At 45.5% G+C, this 20,279-nt stretch overlaps 1 protein-coding gene across 2 annotated transcripts in view; it reads left to right on the top strand.

Moving 5' to 3' along the window:
- Nucleotides 1–20,279, top strand: part of ADCY1 (adenylate cyclase 1) — a 285,419-nt gene that overhangs the window by 206,929 nt on the left and 58,211 nt on the right. For both annotated transcript variants that reach the window (XR_008309536.1, XM_053259719.1), the window contains exon 7: nucleotides 2,797–2,938. Coding sequence is in view for 1 of the 2 variants with exons in the window: in XM_053259719.1 (XP_053115694.1) it covers nucleotides 2,797–2,938 (142 nt within the window). In the remaining variant the exon portion in view is untranslated. The remainder of the gene's footprint in view (nucleotides 1–2,796; nucleotides 2,939–20,279) is intronic.

The following is a 20,279-nucleotide window of genomic DNA, read 5'->3' as shown; positions in this document are numbered from 1 at the left end:
TCAGCTTTCTTTTCACTGTACTCCTCATTTTGGAGAAGTTTCCTCTTCTGAAATTTAAAATGTCTGTGTTTGACATCCTTGGTGATTCTCTCCCCGCATGTATGCTGAATTTGATGGCACTGTGGTCACTGTTCCCTGAAGGGTCGATGACACTGACATCACGCACCAGGTCCTGGGTGTCACTCAGAATTAGGTCCAAGGTCGCCTTCTCTCTGGTCAGTTCCATGACCAACTGTTCTAGGGTACAGTCATTTAGTGTATCTAGAAATTTGACCTCTTTTTCATTACCTGATTGTGAATTTACCCAGTCTAAGTGTGGGTAATTGAAGTCACCCATAATTACAGCCCTTCCTCTGCTTGACGCCTCCCTGATTTCTTCCTGCAACTCCCGGTCACTGTCGGCGTTTTGATCCGGAGGGTGATAGCACACCCCCAGTAGCACGTTCTCTTTCCAGCCTTGTATAGTCACCCACAGGGTTTCTGTGGAGGACTCCAGTCCACCTAGGTTTTCAAGCTTGTTAGATTCTATCCCTTCTTTAACATACAGTGCTACTCCACCTCCAATGCGCCCCTCCCTGTCCTTTCTGTAGAGTTTATACCCAGGGATGACTGTGTCCCACCGGTTCTCACTGTTCCACCATGTTTCTGTTATGCCCAATATATCTATTTCTGCGTTAGCAACCAAGCACTCCAGCTCACCCATCGTGGCTCGGAGGCTTCTGGCATTGGCATATAAGCACCTATACTCTGAATCTCTCCCCTGAAGTATGCTATTCTTATGACTCTTTGACCTGCTGGCACAGGCTCCTGTCTGCTCGTTATGCGGTTCTGCACTGTCCCCTTCTGTTTTATCTGAATTCATTGCACCCTCACACTTTAAGGGATGGCTTTTGCCAAACGGGGTACTGCCCAGCTCCCATCAGCTGTTCCCCAGGTGTCATTTTAAAAGCTGCTCTGCAACCTTTTTGATTTTAAGCGCCAGCAGTCTGGTTCCATCTTGGTTCAAGTGCAGCCCGTCTCTTTTGTACAGGCCTTGCTTGCCCCAAAATGTGTCCCAGTGCCTAACAAAGCTAAACCCCTCCTCCTGGCACCAACGTCTCATCCACGCATTGAAACCCCTCAGCTCTGCCTGTCTCACTGCACCTGCACGTGGAACAGGTAGCATTTCTGACAATGCTACCTTGGGGGTCCTGGACTTCAATACACTGCCTATCAGCCTAAATTGGGCTTCCAGGACCTCCCGACTACATTTCCCCACATTGTTGGTGCCAACGTGCACCACGACAACTGTCTCCTCCCCAGCACTGCCTAGGAGCCTGTCTAGACGCTGCGTGATGTCCGCAACCTTCGCACCAGGCAGGCAAGTCACCATGCGGTCAACACACGGGTCACAAACCCATCTCTCTATACCTCTAATGATCGAATCACCCACTACAAGGAGGCCCCCACCAACCAGAGGAGTATCCCCTGTGCGAGAGGATATGGGCTCATCATCCACAGAAGGGGTCCCTTCTAAAGGAGCATTTCCCTCTTCCTCAGACTGATGTCCTCCTTGCCCAAGACCGTCATTCTTCCTGACAGCAGAGGAGCTACCAGCCCTGGAGTGGGATGCCTCTATCACATCTATGAAGGTCTCATCCACATGCCTCTCTGTCTCTCTGAGCTTCTCCAGATCTGCCACCTTGGTCTCAAGGGAACGGATTTGTTAACTGAGGGCCAGGAGCTCCTTGCACCGAGCACACACTCATGACTTCTGCCCATGGAGCAAATAGTCATACATGTGGCACTCTGTGCAATACACTGGGAAGTGCCCCTTCCCCTGCTGACTTTCTATCTTCATACTGTCTTGTTGGCTGTTTACAGTATTTAGAGATAGTTTATTATGAGTAGTTTATTATCTGTTTATTAGAAGGATAGGTCTCAGCTGTAATGGTCAGCTTTTTAACTGTCCAAACAGCCTTTCCCAAGAATATGAGGGATACGAGGGAGGAATATGTACTTACATTATCTTCTCCACCAGGCTCCTTGTGATCCAAACTCCCCCGCACACTTCCCGCTAAACTCCCGCAAAACTCCCATGCCCTTTTTGCTATCCCTATGTCCTGTTTGCTATCCCTGTTCGCTATGCTCTCAGACCTTCACCTACTTTGTAGAGTAGCCTTCCAACTGACACACAGGATGTGAGTCAAAGGAAAGGAATGTGGGGCCTCTCCCAGCCCTAGCTGACTCCACCCCCTCCAAGCAGGCACTAAGTAAACAGTGGAATTTGGAACCCTATCAACTCCTGGCCCTGGGAAATCCTGGGAAATCCTAACCTTAACCCTAACCCACACCCACCCACCCTCAGAGAGAGAGAGAGAGAGAGAGACTAAGACCTACCCCTTAAAGAGAAACAGCCCCTGCAAATCTCCCCTCTTTCTGTTAGTTTGTTTGAAGGGGGAAAGGCTAGATGTTTAGATAAGCTTGCTCACCTTCTCAGCTGTGTCTGCTCTTCACAGAGCAGCCTTCCAACTGTGTCTATCTTATGTTTCATTTTTCGACTGCAAGCCCTTTGGGGACAGGGAACCTTTTTTATTTATTTATATTTATGTATGTAAACCACTTGGGGAACATTTTATGAAAAGCAGTATATAAATATTTGTCGCATTTGTACCTCCAAAGAAAGGCAGAGATCTTCATCAGATTGCAAATTTTTCTCATCAGCGGCAAATTGACAGAGCATTGAGGGTGACTTCTGTCTTAATGTCATGATAAGTCACAGTCTTAAAACGTGATCTTTTATTCCCCACCCCCCAGGAAAGTGCATATAACAAAGACCACCTTAGAGTGCCTAAATGGTGACTACGAGGTAGAACCAGGGTATGGCCATGAAAGGAACAGTTTCTTGAAGAAGCATAATATTGAAACCTTTTTCATTGTGCCATCTCACCGGAGGAAGGTATGTGTTTCATTCTGTCTATATCATGTAAAGAGTTTGTGGTCTAATGTTTAGATGGCATAATCCAATCACAAAGCCGCCCAGAGACGTAAATTTGGGCGGGGTATAAATTTGATAGATAGATAAGGAAAGTACATGCATTTTATATCAATTAGCTGCTTGATATGACCTAAACTGAATGGGCAGCTCTGCTTGTACTGAAAATATTGCATTCAAGAACTGATGGCTGATTTGCTTTCCACTGTGAATTGTTAAACTGGAACATCTGTTATATTAATTCTCCTGGGTGTGCCTTGGAATGTGCGTTCCAGATCCCAGCTGATTGGCTGGGTGGCAGACACGCCTGATTGGCTGAGGCTCGCCCAGGAGGATCGGTCGCAATGGCGGCAGTGGCCCGGCCCGGCCGTGGAGGCAAGGCCCAGGAGTGGGGAAAGAAAGTGCGGGGACAGAAGTGGCAGCAGGGAGGAGAGGCGGCTGGGTCAGGAAGCGGAGACTGGGGCATAAGGTGGGGGCAGGGAGATAACCGCCGACCCCAAAGAGTGCACAGATGCTCTGTGCAGGGTTGGCTAGTATGTATCTAAATCTTCACCCTAAAATAAAGTGATGTAAGGATGATGGTAGCAATTCTTAGTGCTCACTGTACTTTACACAACTGTGCTTCACGCATGCACTGGAGCCTGATCAGCATCCTTCCAAGCTTTTGTATAATCCTTTTTTGGAGGTAACAATGCCTCACAATTCCAGCGTGAAAGAGAAGCTATTCCCCCTTCTTCCTCTTGTCAAACTTAGGTCTCAAGATCAATTACAAGAAATCACAACTGACGCTGTCCAGATCCATAAAGTTTCTAGCATCATTTTCAATTGAATCCAAGAAGCCATTCCTTAGGATCAGATTCTAGCTATCCACAGTCTAGCCACACAGCTGATGTATCACCCAAGAAATTCTGTTCTGACTATTCAGTGTTTGCTAGAACTTATGGCCTCCATGACTCCAATTCTGCCACATGCACGGCTGTGCATGAGAATCCAACAAAAGTGGTTTTTGACATCTACAACCCTTGCCTCTGACCTCAATTGACTATTCTCCCAATTCCATTCCATGTACGCCAAGCAGTCAGGTGGTGGACACTTCTCTCAAATTTAAAAGATCATGCAAGCTTCTGCTCACCTACATTGTTGACCTGCAACACTACAGATGCTTCAAATGCAGGTTGGGGAGCACACCTCCAAAAAATAAAGGTCAAAGGACTGTGGTCTTGTACAGAATACATCACCACATAAATTACTTAGAACTCCTAGTGATTTTCAAAGCCCTTAGATGCCTAACCCAGTACATCCAGGGCTCTATGGTACAGATAACTGATAATGCCATAGCAAAGGCAAATACCAAGTGCCGGGGTGGTACTGAGTCCACCGATTTGCTATACCTCACCCTTCATATTTGGGAATAGACTATCCATTGAAAAATCACCCTTGTGGCCATACACATAAAAGGGAAGTAAACACAATAGTAGAACCACCTCATGGGATCAAGAGTGGACCAGAGCCCCTACGAGTCATCTTCAAGGAGTGGAGAACACCCTCTATTCATCTGTTTGCAACTCCACAAAATACTCAATGCTCAATGTTCTGCTCAAGGTCAAGAGCTGGTCAGGGCTCTCTAGGTGATGCCTTTGCACTCCATTTGGGCAATCGCCTCCTTTATATGTTCCCTCTGATTCTGCTCCTGCCAAGAATACTGCAGAAAATCAGAAAAGATAGGGTGTTACACATACTGATCACCCCCTGGTGGTCAAGGAGACTAGGGCTGTGTGAGATGGTTCAGGTGGTCCGGTTCGGGTGGTCCAAATTCAAACTGGACCACCATCCCCAAAGGTGGGTGCTGGTCCAAGTTCGAACTGGACTGGCCCTCAGTTCAAAGAACAGGCTCACAGGCCAGCTCAAGTATACTTGTAAAGGGGAATCCTTGAGGATTCCCTAATCCCTGGTTTCTCAGGTTGAGGCAGTGGCCAGAAGTGCTTTTTATCAGCTTCTGTTGATATGCCAGCTGCGTCCGTTTCTTGAGATTCATGACCTCAGAACAGTAGTACATTTGCTGGTAACCTCTAGACTTGATTACTGCAATGCGCTATATGTGGGGCTGTCTTTGTACGTAGTCCGGAAACTACAATTAGTACAGAATGCGGCAGCCAGGTTGGTCTCCGGGTCATCTCAAAGAGACCATATTACCTAATATAGGAATATTACAGGAGTTACACTGGCTGCCAATAGGTTTCCAGGCAAAATACAAAGTGCTGGTTATAACCTATAAAGCCCTAAACAGCTTATGCCCACGATATTTAAGAGAGTGTCTTCTTTTGTGTGATCCTCATCGTCCATTGTGTTAGTCAGGGGAGGCCCGTCTGTGGCTACCTTCAAGTCGTTTGGTGGCCACTCAGGGACGGGCCTTCTCAGTTGTTGCTCCAAGACTTTGGAATGCGCTTCCCACTGACATAAGACTCTCCCCATCTCTAGTGGTTTTTAAAAGATACTTGAAGACTCATCTTTTTAACCAGGCCTTTTAGCTTTTGTGATTTTAAATATTGTAAATTGTTCTGATTTTAGGCAGCTTTTAAAGCTTTAAAGTTTTAATTGATTTTAATGTTTTACATATTTGTATTGTTTTATTATTGTGAACCACCCCGAGACTTTGGTTTGGGGCAGTATAAATATCCATTTAAATAAATAAATAAATAAATAAATAAACAAACCTAATGGTAAAGTTGGTGTGGGTGGGTAGTAGCTAAATCAAGTGGCCTCCATACCTTTAGAGGTGGTGGTGGAGAAACAGCAGGGGGCAATGGTGGGGGCTCCTCCAAGCCCCCACTGACCTCCTATATGACAGCCCAGGCTGGCTGCATGGCAAATCACATGGTGACGCAAATGACCTCTGCTTGTGCTGTGCCTGAGCTGTCATTAGGGAGGCTGGTGGTGGGCTTGGAGGAGCCCCTGCCACCTCTCCCCACCTCCACCACCTCCTCTAAAAGTAAAGAGGCCAGTGGAAGACACTTTCTTTAGCTACCTGCCCCCGCCCAACCCCCCACGTCACCTTTACTATTAGGGTTAGAGATTCCCTTTACTTGTAAAGGGTAATCCTCAAGGATTCCCCTTTACAAGTATACCTGAGCCAGCCCACGAACCATTCAATTCAATTCCTTTATTATGATCACAGACCAGCACAGTTTACGAACAGAAGTCCAACAAAAACCTACATAACCTACAGATTTATAATAGAGTGGTTAAGCACATACTTAAGCATACAGAACAGTTAAAAATGATTCTAAATGAACTGCTGACAGATTTTACTGGCTATCAAACAGAACGTAGCCACATTATAGGATCTCAGGTCATTCTGGTCATTTAAGAAATAATCCCTATAAAAAGAGTCTGTACAACCTGGATGGCAATTAATAAAAGCGGTTATATGTATACACTGTATATCTTGGTAAAATTGGCAATGGAGGAGCACATGAGCCATTGTTTCAATATCACCTGATTTGCAGAGACAAGTACGTTCTTTGTACTTGGGGATCTTTTGATATCTCCCTTCCAGGACTGCTGATGGCAAGGCATTGCATCACGCCTGTATCAGAGCTCTGAAGCAGTCAGAACCTCCAAAGTTCCTTTTCCTCACTTATGATCACACCAAGACAGGCAACAAATGGAAAAGGGCCTCTGCTCAGTCTATCTCCAGATGGATTGTGGCTACCATCAAACTATGCTATGAACTTCCTAGAAAATCTGTACCACTAGGGATCCGTGCTCATTCTACATGCGCACTAGCTACTTCCACAGCTTTTTGATTGGGCTATCCCTCTAGACTCAATATGTACATCTCTGTCCTCTTTTATCAAGCATTATGCACTGGATACAAAAACATGTCAGGATGCCATGTTCAGCTGGGCTGTTCTACAGTCTATCTTCATGTGACACCAAGCTCCCTCCACTTGGTAAGACAGCTTGGCATGAGTCCAGTTGTGTGAGGTACAGTGACCACTAAGAAGAACAGTAGATTGTTTACCTGTAATAGTGGTTCTTCTGGTGGTCAAACTGTACCTTTACACACACACACCCTTCCTCCCCTCTGCAGGAAAGTAGTTTATGGGCATGGTGGAATCCAGAACTGAGGGGGAAGGGGGAATAGCCTTGCTTTCATGCAGGGATTAGGGGGTGTGGCTACCACAAAAATAGGTTGTAGAAAAGCTTGGAAGGTTCCTGATTGGGCTCCAGCGCATGTGCAAAGCCTAGTTGTGCCAAGGTACAGTTGATCACCAGAAGAACTCCTGCTACAGGTAATCAACCTGCTGTTATCATCCATTCATAGTTTCTGTTAGGCATTTCAAGGACACACAGAAAGTCCTCTTGCACAAGCCCCATTGAAATGAATGGGAGCAATGCTAGAGCATCATTGTGCTTTTGCACACCTCCCATTCATTTCAGTGGACATTGCATTGGAAACATCTTAGTGGAGTGTACCTTTAAATACTAGCTTTGTGTCTTTATGGACATTTTTAATGCTCTTGTATTTCTAAATTTCAGCATGGTGCATACTCCCTTAGTTTCTTCCAACCTTTCTAATAACAGTGCCTATTTTTAAGGATAGAGAACATAAACAAGGGGGGAAATAGCATTTAGAATGATGTGTTGCCTGCGGCAATAGAGTGCAATGAGCTCATTAATGATTGAACTGTCATAGCCTGGGAGAAGTGACCACGTGAGCAGGCTTAGTTATCTAGGTCAGGGTAACAAGCTGGAGGTGAAAGTCTGCCTTGTAATGCACAACACATCAGCTCTCATGCTGCCGTAGGATCAAGTGATAGAATATCAGTGGAAACATTCTCTAGTATGGGTGACCGAGTTTCAGAAATGACCACGCACCTGGGGAGCCAGTTGCTGGTGGAGAGAAGCAAGTGCTGGAGTCCTGCACAGCTGGTCCTGGGCTGATATTTGTGTTGGTCCTTTACAGCTGTTGCCCTGAGGCTCTGGAAAAAGATCCTTGAAAATGCACCTCCTTTTTATGCCACCATAAGCAATGCAAAATGAATCTTTCAGAGTTGTGATCGGTGTGCAGTGATGTAGTATGTGTCTTTTCAGCTGGTTACTGTTTATTTACAGTTTTAGAATGTTGTTGTACTTGTTTTTAAATATTCAACAGTTTAGTAGAATTTTCAGGGATGGTTTTTATGATTTCATTTTGTGTATAAAGCATGGGTATAAATATGCATTTTGTATTTAAAGCACGGGTATAGGTATAATTGAATGGCAGGGGGAGATGTCCCGAGGGGCCCCACCAGCTGAGTGACAGTTTGCTCTCCACGCTCACTTTTTTGCTTCTCTGAAGGAGGAGGTGGGAGGGCAGGGGCCCATTTTCACTTTTTGTCCCAGGGCCCACCCCTGGTATAAAGCAGGGTTGCCAGAACCTAAGGGGTATAATAAGTATAATAAGTCAAATGGGCCGTAAGCCAGAATTTGGCTTTGTTTAAAGCCAAATCTGGCCACCTAGGTATAAAGCTGACTTGAAGATAGGTGAAGGGTGGGAACATGTGCATATACACACATACTTGAATAAATAAAGATACCCTTCCCCACATTTGGTTACTTGCAAAGCTGCTTAATTGTGCTATGTGCCAAAAGAAATGTATTGCACCTCCACAATCACATAAATGTGAATTGGCTGTATCAGTTTCGCTCTGGATTGTTTAAAAAAAAGCTGCTCCCCCCCAATGAGGACACAGCCACCACATGGTGAGATTATGTGGCCAGTATGCAATGCTTCTTCATATAAAACCACCCTGTGGCTGAGTAGAGGAGTGTCCTGCCATAGCTATGCAGCACGGATTGGTAGAGTGTTCACCTGTTATTGTCAGCACAGGAAAGCAGCTAGGGCAGAGTGCCGTTTCAAAGGAGTATGTGGAGACTAGAAGGTAGGGTTCAACAACAGCTCTGCTTGCTGTGGACTCTAACTCCCCAACTCCAGTTACAAGTACTTCCATCAAGTACTTCCAGTTACATCTGGTAAAGGGGGCAATGGGGCGGCAAGGAGGGCGTTGCCTCCCCAACGGACTTTTACGAAATCCAGTGCCAGCTGGGGAAATGTGGCAGCGGGGGGGGGGAGCAAGTGAATCCTCCCCTACCCTTAAAGGCAGACACCCTCCCCGCTATCAAATGTCCAAGCCAGCCAGTGTCTGAACCTGTTTTGAGGCCCATAAAAGGGTCTCTGAACAGGTTCATGCACATCTCTAGTCAGCAGAGCAACTTGGAACTGGAGTTGAGGAGCTAGAGTCCACAGCAAGCAGAGCTGTTGTTCCAGCAACCAGCCTAGGCCTAAGGAAGGCTTAAATAGGCTGTGTTTGATTGCTGGGCTATGGCTTGTTAGCCTTAGCAACTTAAATTGGCCTTCTGCCACCTCACAAGTAGACCTTCTGCTCCCAAGGAGGCCTTTTCTCAGCAAGTGCTGTCACACAGCCAAATGGGCACTCCTCCACATTCCTGCAAGTTGGCCCAAGTCTTGCAGCGCTGGCAATTTGGCAGGTCCTTCTTGTTCAACCCCTAGGGGCCCACCTGGTACCAAGAGGTTGGAAGATCTGGGGTCCTCCACATCTGTGTCTTGAGAAGTCTCCACTGGGGAACACTCAAGGTCCTTGGGAGCGTGATCTATGTGAGGTTCAGTTAGGGTTGTGCGTTTTGTTTTGGATACAGAACGTTTTGTGAACAAAACAGGCCATTTCAGCTGTTTTGTAGCCAAAACAAAACGTCCCTGTTTCGGATACAAAATGTTTTGTTGTTTCGGCTGTTTTGGAACTCCATTTTGCAATTGCAGAAAGTCTTTCTCCTTCAGTCTCCATTTTGAGTTTTGACTTCTGATTGAATTTCCAGCCCTTTCAGCCCACAGATTGGCCAGCGAAAGCATGGGCTGATCTGCTGGCAATTGCCTCCTTATTCCTTTTAAGCAAATTTAAGGGTAAATTTTACACTCATTGGCCAGTGGGGCAGTGTGCATTTCATTGTTGTTGTTTCACACTGTTGTGTGTAGATCAATTGCATTTCGGGCGGGGGGATGTGGATGTGTATGACCTTTGGAAATCTGCCTGATTTTTTTCCAAAGCTCTGCTGTTGTTGATGTGTGATGTTGATGTTATTTGGGGTAGATTGGGGGCAGAAAGGGGGCTTTAAAGGCAGAAGAGTGGTTCAGGTGGTAGTGCCCCAATGGGTGCCTGCTGCCACCCAGATTCCAAAGGAATTGGGGAAAGGGCTGATTTTTAAAGAATTTCTGAAGTTGAAATGACTTTGGGGCAGATTCGGGGCAGAAAGGGGGCCTGAGGGGCAAAACAGTGGGTTGGGTGGCAGTGCCCCAAAGGGTGCCTGCCACAAGCCAGATTCCAAAGGAATAGGGCAAAGGGCTGATTTCTTAGGAATTGTTGGAACTTTACACTTCTTTAAGGTCCCCCCCCCCCGCCCCAGGGAATAATGTAGGTTTCAGCAGACCCATAACTCCATCTGGGGGGCACTGGGGTGGCCGGGAGTGAGTGGTGGTGTAGTGCACATCGGGTGCCAACCGCCCCATGGGTTGCTAACCCATGGGGGTGCTGGGTTCTGTTGTTTCTGAGGTGTTCTGAGTGTAGATTCTCTGGTAGCATATGAAATTTTCAATGACAAACCACGAATCCACTCTCATATGCTACCAGAAAATCTGAATCTACACTCAAAACATCTCAGAAACAACAGAACCCAGTACCCCATGGGTTAGCAACCCATGGGGGTGGTTGGCACCCTATGTGGTCTACACCTCCACTAGCTCTGGGCCACCGTGGTGTCCCCCAAGTGCAGTTATGGGGCAGGAATTATGGAGGTCCATCATTCCCTATGGGGAAGAACTTTACAGACACGCAAACTCCATTACATCTTTAAAAATCAGCCTTCTGCCCAATTCCTTTGAAATAATTCTGGCAGCTTCCTTGCCCCCACTGGGCACTACCACCCACCCTACTCTGCTCTGGGCCACCCCTTTCCCCCCAACATGAAGCTATACTTTTGCTAAAACCTCAATTCTTCCCTAAGGGAAAAATCCTATACTTCAAAAATTCACCAAAACCCAGCCCTTTGCCCAATTCCTCTGAAATTTGGGTGGTAGTTTCCACCCATTGGGCACTACCACCCCCACCCACTAGTTTTTCCCTGGGGCCATTTTTAAAAATCCAAACCGTTTTGTATTCAGATTTTGCAATTTCGAACGAAGAACAAAATTGGGGTGTTTCGGATTCGGACCAAAAGCAAAACAGAAAAACAAAACAAAATGCACAACCCTAGGTTCAATTCATTATCTTCCCTGGGCGATCCAGTGGGACCACCTCCAACTCCAGTTCTTCCAGCATTGGATTGAGATCCTCTGTGGGATGGAGACCTCCTGAAACTGGTTGAGATCCTCCCTACCCTGGAATTCTTCAGGGACCACCTCAGGGTCCTCATCCAAGGATTCCCCTGGGATCTCATCACGGTCCTTCTCATCTGAGGCCAGGGTGGATGCTGACACGCTGGGTTTGAATCCTGACAAAGAGTAAGTTGCCTCAGCCAACGTGAGTTCCCACACCCATGTTTGCTGATGTTATGCTAATGCAAGGGTGGAGGTGGGGATATGTAGGGGAGAATTTGCAGGTGGGAGTGGGGGTGCTTAGTTCTTTCTGCACCGACCAGTTCTCCCCTGCAAATATCTTTCCTCCATTGAGCTCTGACATCAGAAATAAACACAGCTGGGTGGGGGGCAGCCTTGAAAGACACCTGCAGGGGTGCATTACTAGTGCGGGGGATTATAAGCACCCCCTCCTGTGAACACATTTTTACTTTGCAGCTGTTTCCCCTCCTTTTGGTGTTACAATTCAAACACGGCATTTAGAATCCCATGATTGCCTCCTAAGATGCATTTCAGCTCCAATTTCAAATACCTGCCAGAGCAGTAAGAAACTCAACAGCTCTTTACATTTAAAAGGCAGATGTTGATCCTTTTTCCCTTTTCCTTTCCCCCTGGTAAGAGGCAAAATAGCCATTCCCTTCCTTGTTCTGGCTTCCCCACCTTCCTATATTGCTTTCTGAAAACTCTCCCTTCCTGTTCCCTCTTAGCTACCTGTACTCTAGGACTTCAGGAAGTGGACCATGGCTTACTGATTAAAGTTGCCATGTCCCCCAGATATCTGGGTAGCACTCGGATTTGAGCTCTGTCCCCCGGCGTCCTGGTCATCTCTGTATTTACCCAGATTTTAGCCACACTGTCATGGCCACCTTATCTCCTCTACAGCTGTGGCGCAACTAGGCTTCAGTGGTGGGCTGGGTTGGGCTGTGCTGGCCAGGTTAGCAGCCTGCTGCTGAGCTGCTTCTGCATGAGCATGAGCAGTCCACAGTAGGGATGTGTCCGAAGGTGATTCAGTGCTGGCGGGGGTGGTACTTTAAGGGGGGGAGTGGGTGTACTCACCCCTCCCACTGCATTTCCCCTGCCAGTGCTCCATTATTTTCAAGCCCCTCGAGGTGGCAGCGTTCCTCCCTGCAGCCCCATTGCCCTCATCGGCTGGAAGTGGCCGGAAGTAGCAATCGTGCATGTGCCCATTGTGTGCGTGCCCTTTGCGTGCATGCGTGCCTGCCGTGAACGCACAACAGGCGCATGCATGATCGCGAATGAGGGCAACGGGGCAGCAGGGAGGAACGCTGCTGCCCCAAGGGGCTTGAAAATAATGGAGAGCTGGTGGGGGAAATGCAGCGGGAGGGGTGAGCACACCCTTCCCCACCCTTAAAGTGCCACCTCCACCAGTGCCGAAATGCTGAAACCATCCCCCAGAGCCGAAATGTTTAGGAGGCCTTTATAATGGCCTCCTAAACATTTCGGGTTTAAGCCTAGTCCACAGTGCATGCACGTGACGATGTCACGTTTGCCCGCCCAAACTGCAGAGGGAGCGTGACACCAGTGAACAAGCTGCAAGGCACGGCTGTATATGGTCTGTGGCCAGAACAGGAGCGGAGAGCGAGGAGGAGGGAGTGCAGGAGGGAGTGCTCAGAGGCTAGTATAGCTTTAAAGTTTTTTTAAAATGTTGCATCCCTTTGATTGCTGCTGTTGGGGGCTCTGGGACCAAGGGGCCATAATGGCACTTGCAAGGTTAGGGACATTATAGGTGGAGCTGGGGTGGGGGGGATAGGCAAGACTGTGTGTCCCAGTTCACCATGGCTAGTCCTGAGCTTAGGGGTGCTCTCATTTCAGTATGGAAGGAACTGCTGCCTCCCCCACCCACTTCCTCTGGCTTCTTAAATTAGATAACTGAATAGACAAGGAATCTGCCACTGTGATGAACAAGCACACCAGGGCAGAGGAGCAGGACTGCTGTCAGATCACACACTGACCCCAAATTCTCCTAGCTTGGGCTTGCTTTCCCACCTTTTACACAGGGCAAGCTTCACCTCACTTGAGAGGTTTCTGCTGCTACTGCTGAGAGTATGGTTCTCTCCTGCTCTCTCTCCAATCCTTGTTGTGCTCTGAGGCATGAGCATCTAATTCTGGCCATCCCTCAGAGAATCCATTTTCCTAAAAGAGGCAATAACACTTGCCTCTTTTAGTAACTAACCCATAGTTGCCTCAAACCCTCCCCTCCCCACTGATCCCGCCACTGTTTCAAGGCATGCCTCAGCAGCTCAGGCGACGTCGCTCAACTGTAAGGGTTTAGCCACACCATGGAGAATGAAATAGATTTTCCTGTCCATCCAGGGACCTGTAATTCTGTGAGAAGGACTTAAGATTTACTTTAAAAAACACCACCAACAAAACCCCCACTCATAACCTTCACCAAATTACAATTCCCAAGATTCTTTGTGTGTGTGAGGGAGGTGGGGGAGAAGCTGGCCAGTGAAACTGGTGCAAAAGTGATGTAGCTTTGCAGTGCAGAGTGGAATGCCTCTACAAATTGCAAAGGGAGTACAGACACTGGCCTCTAGTTTTAATCAGAAACCATCATCACTACCACATAAGCATTTGAGAATATGTAGCCATATTCATGTATTAGGTTCACACATACAATATATACAGAGTGTGTGCATAAAGCTCCAGATACATATACAGTTACTCATGTTCAACACACAGCAGTAACTTCCTACCTGTACCTACATTTGAAAGGGTCTGTATCCTGCTTCACACAAGCCCTCTTCAGATGTGTGTGTGTGTTTTAAAGCAGGAATGCTGTACTCATGCACTGTGTGTGTGTGTGTGTGTGTGTGTGTCTACACACACACACACACGCAAACATCAGCATCCGCGGACCCAGTTCCCGTGGTTTTACATATCTGCGGTTGGGTAATTCGCACTCAATCTCGATATATGTGACCAAAAAGCAGCACACAAATGTTTAAGACTCGTGTATCTGTGGGTTTGGGGTGGGCGGAAATGACCTCTAAGATAATTTCTGCCCACCATTTAGTGAAACGGAATCATTTTGTGGCTCATTTACTTGAAAAGCCCTGTGCTTTATCCTGGATGATTTCCGATTTCTGGGGTGCATTGCTGGATTGCTGGAGGCCTACAGAGCACAATGGGGCATTTTATTTTGCTCTTTTAAAATGCACCTCCCATTTTAGGGCAATTTTTGGGCCTCTGGGAACCTAACTCCCTGCAATCCCATTGCCCCAATGACTCAGTATTTGTGGTTTCTGTTTCCAGGGTAATTGCGGATAACAGAACCCCTGCAAATACTGAGGTACTCCTGTACTAATGAGAACTAGTGCCCACACACTCATATGAAGGAAGTCGGGTGGGGGGGACAGAACTCATACCTTTTTAACAAAAACATAAGTTAGTTCTCAAGTGTACTACTTAAGCACGTGCCCCTCAGGAATCTAAATATATACTCCACCGGAAAGAAAGGAATATTCTGTTCATGAGGAAAGTGTGCACATCTTTGTCTTTGCTTCAACCAAAGAATTATTGTTTAAAGTGGAGGTTAAAAATTGCCTTGAGTAAGTACCACCACCCCTTTTCCCCCTTCCTGCCTCCTCCTCCTGAGGAGCTGATGCCATTACCAGCATCACCACTACTGCTGTTCTGGCTTTACACAGCACATGACCCATCAATGCCTTTCCTGGAAAAGAGGGGAAAACAGGAAAGTGCAGTGCTGGGGAAATGGCGGTGGTCAGGCCAGCTAGTGAGCAAGCTAGTTGCTGCTCCTCAGGGAGCAGCAGCACTGACACCTCTGGGTCACCAAATGCACAAAGCTGGAACAGCAGCAATGGTAGATGCCAGAGCACACCCTGGAAGGGGAAGGCAGGAAAGAAAAGGGGGCGGCAGTCATTACCCTATAAGGAAGAAACACACAGCACGAAACGTCCTCTTCCTTGCACAACAGCATAAAGCTTGGCTGTCCACATGGCTGGCCTCCTTGCTCTCAGTCAGCCCTCCTTGCCCACATCGACCAGCAGCTGTCATTTTCACTCTGGCTGCTTCTTGCAATACTGCTTCAGGCAAAAAAGGAAGGGGGCCTATTTGCCTATATGGTGAAGCTGAAGGAGCAAGAGGAGAAGGATGCACCCCAGAGGACTCAAAGATGAAGTAAGAAAGGCAGTGTAACAGCAGAAAGGAGGAAGGGTGGTGACAGTGGGCTCTGGTCCAGGAGTGGAGTTGTTATGAAGCAATCATTGAGCTGGTGTTTTCTAGGCGTCGCAGTTCAATTTCTAGACACAGTGGCTCCCTGGTGCCTGGGATCTGTCCAGTCCTGAAGAGTAATATTTCTCAAATCCCAAACCTGTTTTACAAATATACTGGACAGCTGGCTGCAGAACATATTTATGCAAAACTCTTCATGTTGACCATTTGCAGGTTTGTGCAGCTATATTTTTAGTAAAGTTTAAAACATATCACAACCAGTTGCATATGAAATGCAGTAGGCTATATTACCTTTTTATAGACTTCAGTGGAGATGGACATATACTTTTCCTTCACAGTGCTGGAGAACATATTTGTGATTGGCATTTATTTTCCTGCTGTTGTCTTTTTCTTTATTTTTCTCCTGGTATGCTATGCTTCTACATGTCATTAGCTTTTCATATTATCTTATATCCAAGCTTTTAAAAAGGCATTCACCAGATCACTTGCGACAGGAATCAGCTTGGGGTGATGAGGCAAGGAAGTTTTACGAACGTTGGCTCTTTTTCTTTTAGTCCAATAAATACTGAGACAACTCAGTTCCAGCAGTGCTCAAATAATAGAAGGCAAGAGGTGGCTTGGCCTCTTTACTTTGTATACTGGACCCCTTTAGTTATTGTTTTTAGAAGACAGCAAGGACATAATATGGCTAAAACTGGAGGCAGTTGGGTCATGGGCCTTGTGGGCCCTCTACTTTCCTTCTCCTCGTCCCCATAATTTGAGCTCTGGAAACAGGCTAGTAAAAGGCTTTTAAGAGCTAATAACTCTTGTAGAACTATATGCAATGTTTTTTAATCAGCGTTTGAAATTGGAGTTTAAAAAGCTGGAGTAGTGGTAGTGGAGTGGGGGGACTTGAAGGGCACCTGATGCCTTAAGACACCTATGGGAGGGAGGGAGGGAGGGAGGGAGGAAAATAACATAAGATCATACAAGCCAAACAAATTAGACACACTTTCCAAAGGTGGCAAATATATTGCCAAGGCCCATATTTATTTATTTATGCATTGGTAAAAGGGCTGATAGAATCAAGCCCATGCTTCTTCAGATTTGCAAGGAGCTCATGTCCCACACAGAGGGGAGCTGCTGCTCCAGACTGTCATCAGTGTATAAAAGTAAATAGCAGTTCTGTCATTATTGTGCCAGTGATTGATTTATGGAAGTGACAGATGTTCCTGTACAAGTTGGCTAACATCATCAGATCTCTGGTATGCATCAATGGAGTGTCTGCAAAGCTGGCAGGGAAAAATGCTTCATGAATTCCACTGGTATATCGACTGACTTTTCCACTGGGCCTGCAGATCAGTCATCATGTCACTTACTGGCACATTCCAGCGTAGCGAGGCTTTTCATGGCCATTGTGCACTTGCATACAGATGGCCAGGCTCCACAAGTTTTCTGTTTTTATAATTCCCCATCTCCTCACCTCTTAGGTATTGAACATAAGGGGAAAGAATCCTCTCACATCACAAGAACCATGTGAGGAGCAGATGAAATTGGCCTCCTTTGTCTTGAACAAGATGCAAAAGCCTTCGTTTGAGCATTTACATTACTTGCTGGTTTAATATTATATTACTTCCCTCTGAGTCTCTAAAAGCTGGGACGTGGCTACATTTTTGTATTCTCTGTGCATCATTCTTCTTGACATTAATATGAATTGGCTTCAGCCAGACACCAAGAAGAATGAAAATCAATGTTAGCAGCAACAGATGGCCAGGAATGTGTTCCATTTCAAAGGTAAAACAATCCCACTTTGGATTTAGAGGAGGATTATACATACACCCCATTTTCTCAAAATCTGGTCTGGCAGCATGCTTCATCACTAAGAGTGATGACATGCTAAGAGTGAACACAATAATGTATGAAAGCCTTTTCATGTACCATTTACACTTTTAAATGAGGACAGATTCTAAAATATTTACAACTTTTTAATCTTTTATTTGAAGCTCGTTAGTATCCAAGCTCAAGAGAGGCAGGACACAATTGTTAAGCTTGATAGGCTTGTGTGCAATAAGGTCTTATAGGAAGTGGACATTTAGTCTTCATTTTGCTCATTGTGTGTGTGTGTGTGTGTGTGTACTTTCAGTTACTTTTAGTGGAAGCCAGTGTTCATATAGACCTTTACCACCATCATACATAACATACAGTACAGTGGGGATCAGTTGTATCTGGCACAAAAAGCAGAAAGTACAGCACCAGACACCACCATTCTAAGGGTCCTTCTCATCATTCCTGAGGCTGGTGGAAAGTTGTGCCAGTCCAATCCAGGCATGAGTAAGGCACATCCTCCCACCCCATGTAGGCATACAGTTCAAGTGGACTGACCAAACTAGACTAAATCCAATAATTGCAGTTGTCACTGAAGATATTGTAAGGCTGATGCCTTAAGTAAATTGGCTGCTAGACCTCTCAAAACTTGATACCCCTGCTAACCCCCTGCTAACCCCCTGCTAACTTGGCAAAGAGGCACCTTTTAATGTGGTGGTTCTCTTTATTTAGCAGGGGGAGAGTAACTGGCCCTATCCATCCCCAGCGCAGTACCTCCAGTGACTGTTGCTGGTGTCTGTCTTAAATTTATTTTTAGATTGTGAGCCCTTTGGGGACAGGGGTCCATCTTATTTATTTATTTCTCTGTGTAAACCGCCCTGAGCCATTTTTGGACGGGCGGTATAAAAATTGAATGAATGAATGAATGATACCCAGACATAATCTAAAACTCCTGCCCATCTCCTGAAGTATATGCTTTTTTCAATAGAGGAAAGAGTACCTATAGCTTAAATAGACTTAGCTATGCAGGAACATAATTATGGGGAGGACTCAGTAGAAGAGCATATGCGTTATATGCATGTGATCCCAGATTTAATCCCTGGCATTTCCAGCTAGAGGAACTCAGGCAGCTGGGCTGGAAGATCTCTGCCTGGGAGAACTGCTGCTAATCAGTGTAGGCAGTATTTGGCCAAATGACCCACCTGTCTGACAGTATAAAGCAGCTTCATATGTGCAGTTTGACAGGTGCAGCTAATCATGTTCTTGTGTTCCGGGAGCGAGAAAAGTTGCACCTGCCAACATTCTCTTTTTGCATAGCATCTGTTTGCCCTGGTTTAAAGTAATTCAGGCAACAACACCCCCCCCCCTTGAGAGGGTGATTTTGGGCACAGGGGAGACCCATTCTGCATCATCCTGTCCACTCAGCACCAGGGGTGTAGCTATAATTGAGCAGATGGGTTCAAAGATCCCAGGCTCCTGAGGGCCGCGCAGCTCCACCCCTCCCTGTTTTCTCCATTATCTGCCTCACTCCAAGGGGCCACCAGGGAGAGGGGCAAACATGGACCCCCTCTCCCCTAACTACATCCCTGCTCAACACCCTATCCTTACTACTGCCTGCAGAAAGGGAGAAATATGGCGAGAAAACCATAGCTTTCAAATAACATTCTAGAAACATGGTCTGGCGTGATTCTTGTACCAGATATTAGACTCTGTTTTCAAGAGGACTAGCAGCCATTTTATTTTTTTTAAGCCTTGCAATCTCTGTAATGCCTCCTCTTATTCAATTTAGTTTTCTTAACTGAGGTTTATTCAGAAATTTAAGAATTGGCATACAAAGAGACTAGCCTCTTTGATGTATCTCTATCACCATGTTTCCGACAAAAAAACAAAATAATGTTGCATTCTCTGGTGCTAACCTGGTTACTTGCAGGGAAAGAGGTTATTTATTTTTTAAAAATCTGTTTTGTCATTATTTGCATTTTTATTATTGTTCTTATGTTTTAAATATAAGCTGTTTTTGATAGCTCATAACTGGTGTAAATGTGGCATAATAATAATAATTAATATTCCGGTTAAGGTAGGTAGGTAAGGTTTATTACACCCATTGACCTTAAGAAAAGCATAAAATATATAAAATATCAGATAACTGGTTCAGCCCATTCTGTATGAGATATAGTGCTCATTAAAAAAATCTGGTCTTGTTCCTGTGCCTGTACAGTAGCCCGGCTCTTAGTAATGAAGCGGCTAGTTTGTTTTTGGCATTAAAATTTCAGTTTATTTATTTTTTTGACCTTAGGTAATAGAATGTCTTTAAGAAACAGAAGAAAGCATACACACCAATGATAAAAATATTATCTTACATTCCATTCCATTCCATTCCATTATATATTGTTATATAAAAATATAATTGAGAATACCTGCCAAAAAACCTACCCTGAGACCTTGGTTTGGGGCGGTATAAAAATGCTCTAAATAAATAAATAAATGAATAAATATTCCCAATATAAAGGCACCTTATTACAAATAACATTTTATAAAATGTCAAGCAAAAAGCTTGTACAAAGCTCACAATGTATGAAACATTTGCCTGGTTGGAATGCTGTAGTGGACTGGTTGTTTTTAGTATATCCTTTTGTAACAAAGATGGTTTCATACATTGTGAGCTATGTACAGGCTGTTTGCTTGATGTTTTATAACATGTTATTTGTAGTAAGGTGTCCTTATATTGGGAATTTTTGGAGATATTCTCATTAAGTATCTATATTCATATGAAACATGATTACAACTAGATAGTAACTGAGTTTTATATTTCTCATAAGATTGGATTCTGGAGCATTTGGATCAGTGCTGTCAAGTTTATAGAACTTTTCGAAG

This window comes from Hemicordylus capensis, chromosome 6, assembly GCF_027244095.1.
Source record: "Hemicordylus capensis ecotype Gifberg chromosome 6, rHemCap1.1.pri, whole genome shotgun sequence".
Classification (NCBI taxonomy): Eukaryota; Metazoa; Chordata; class Lepidosauria; order Squamata; family Cordylidae; genus Hemicordylus; species Hemicordylus capensis.
This window is presented reverse-complemented; position numbering and strand designations above follow the sequence as displayed.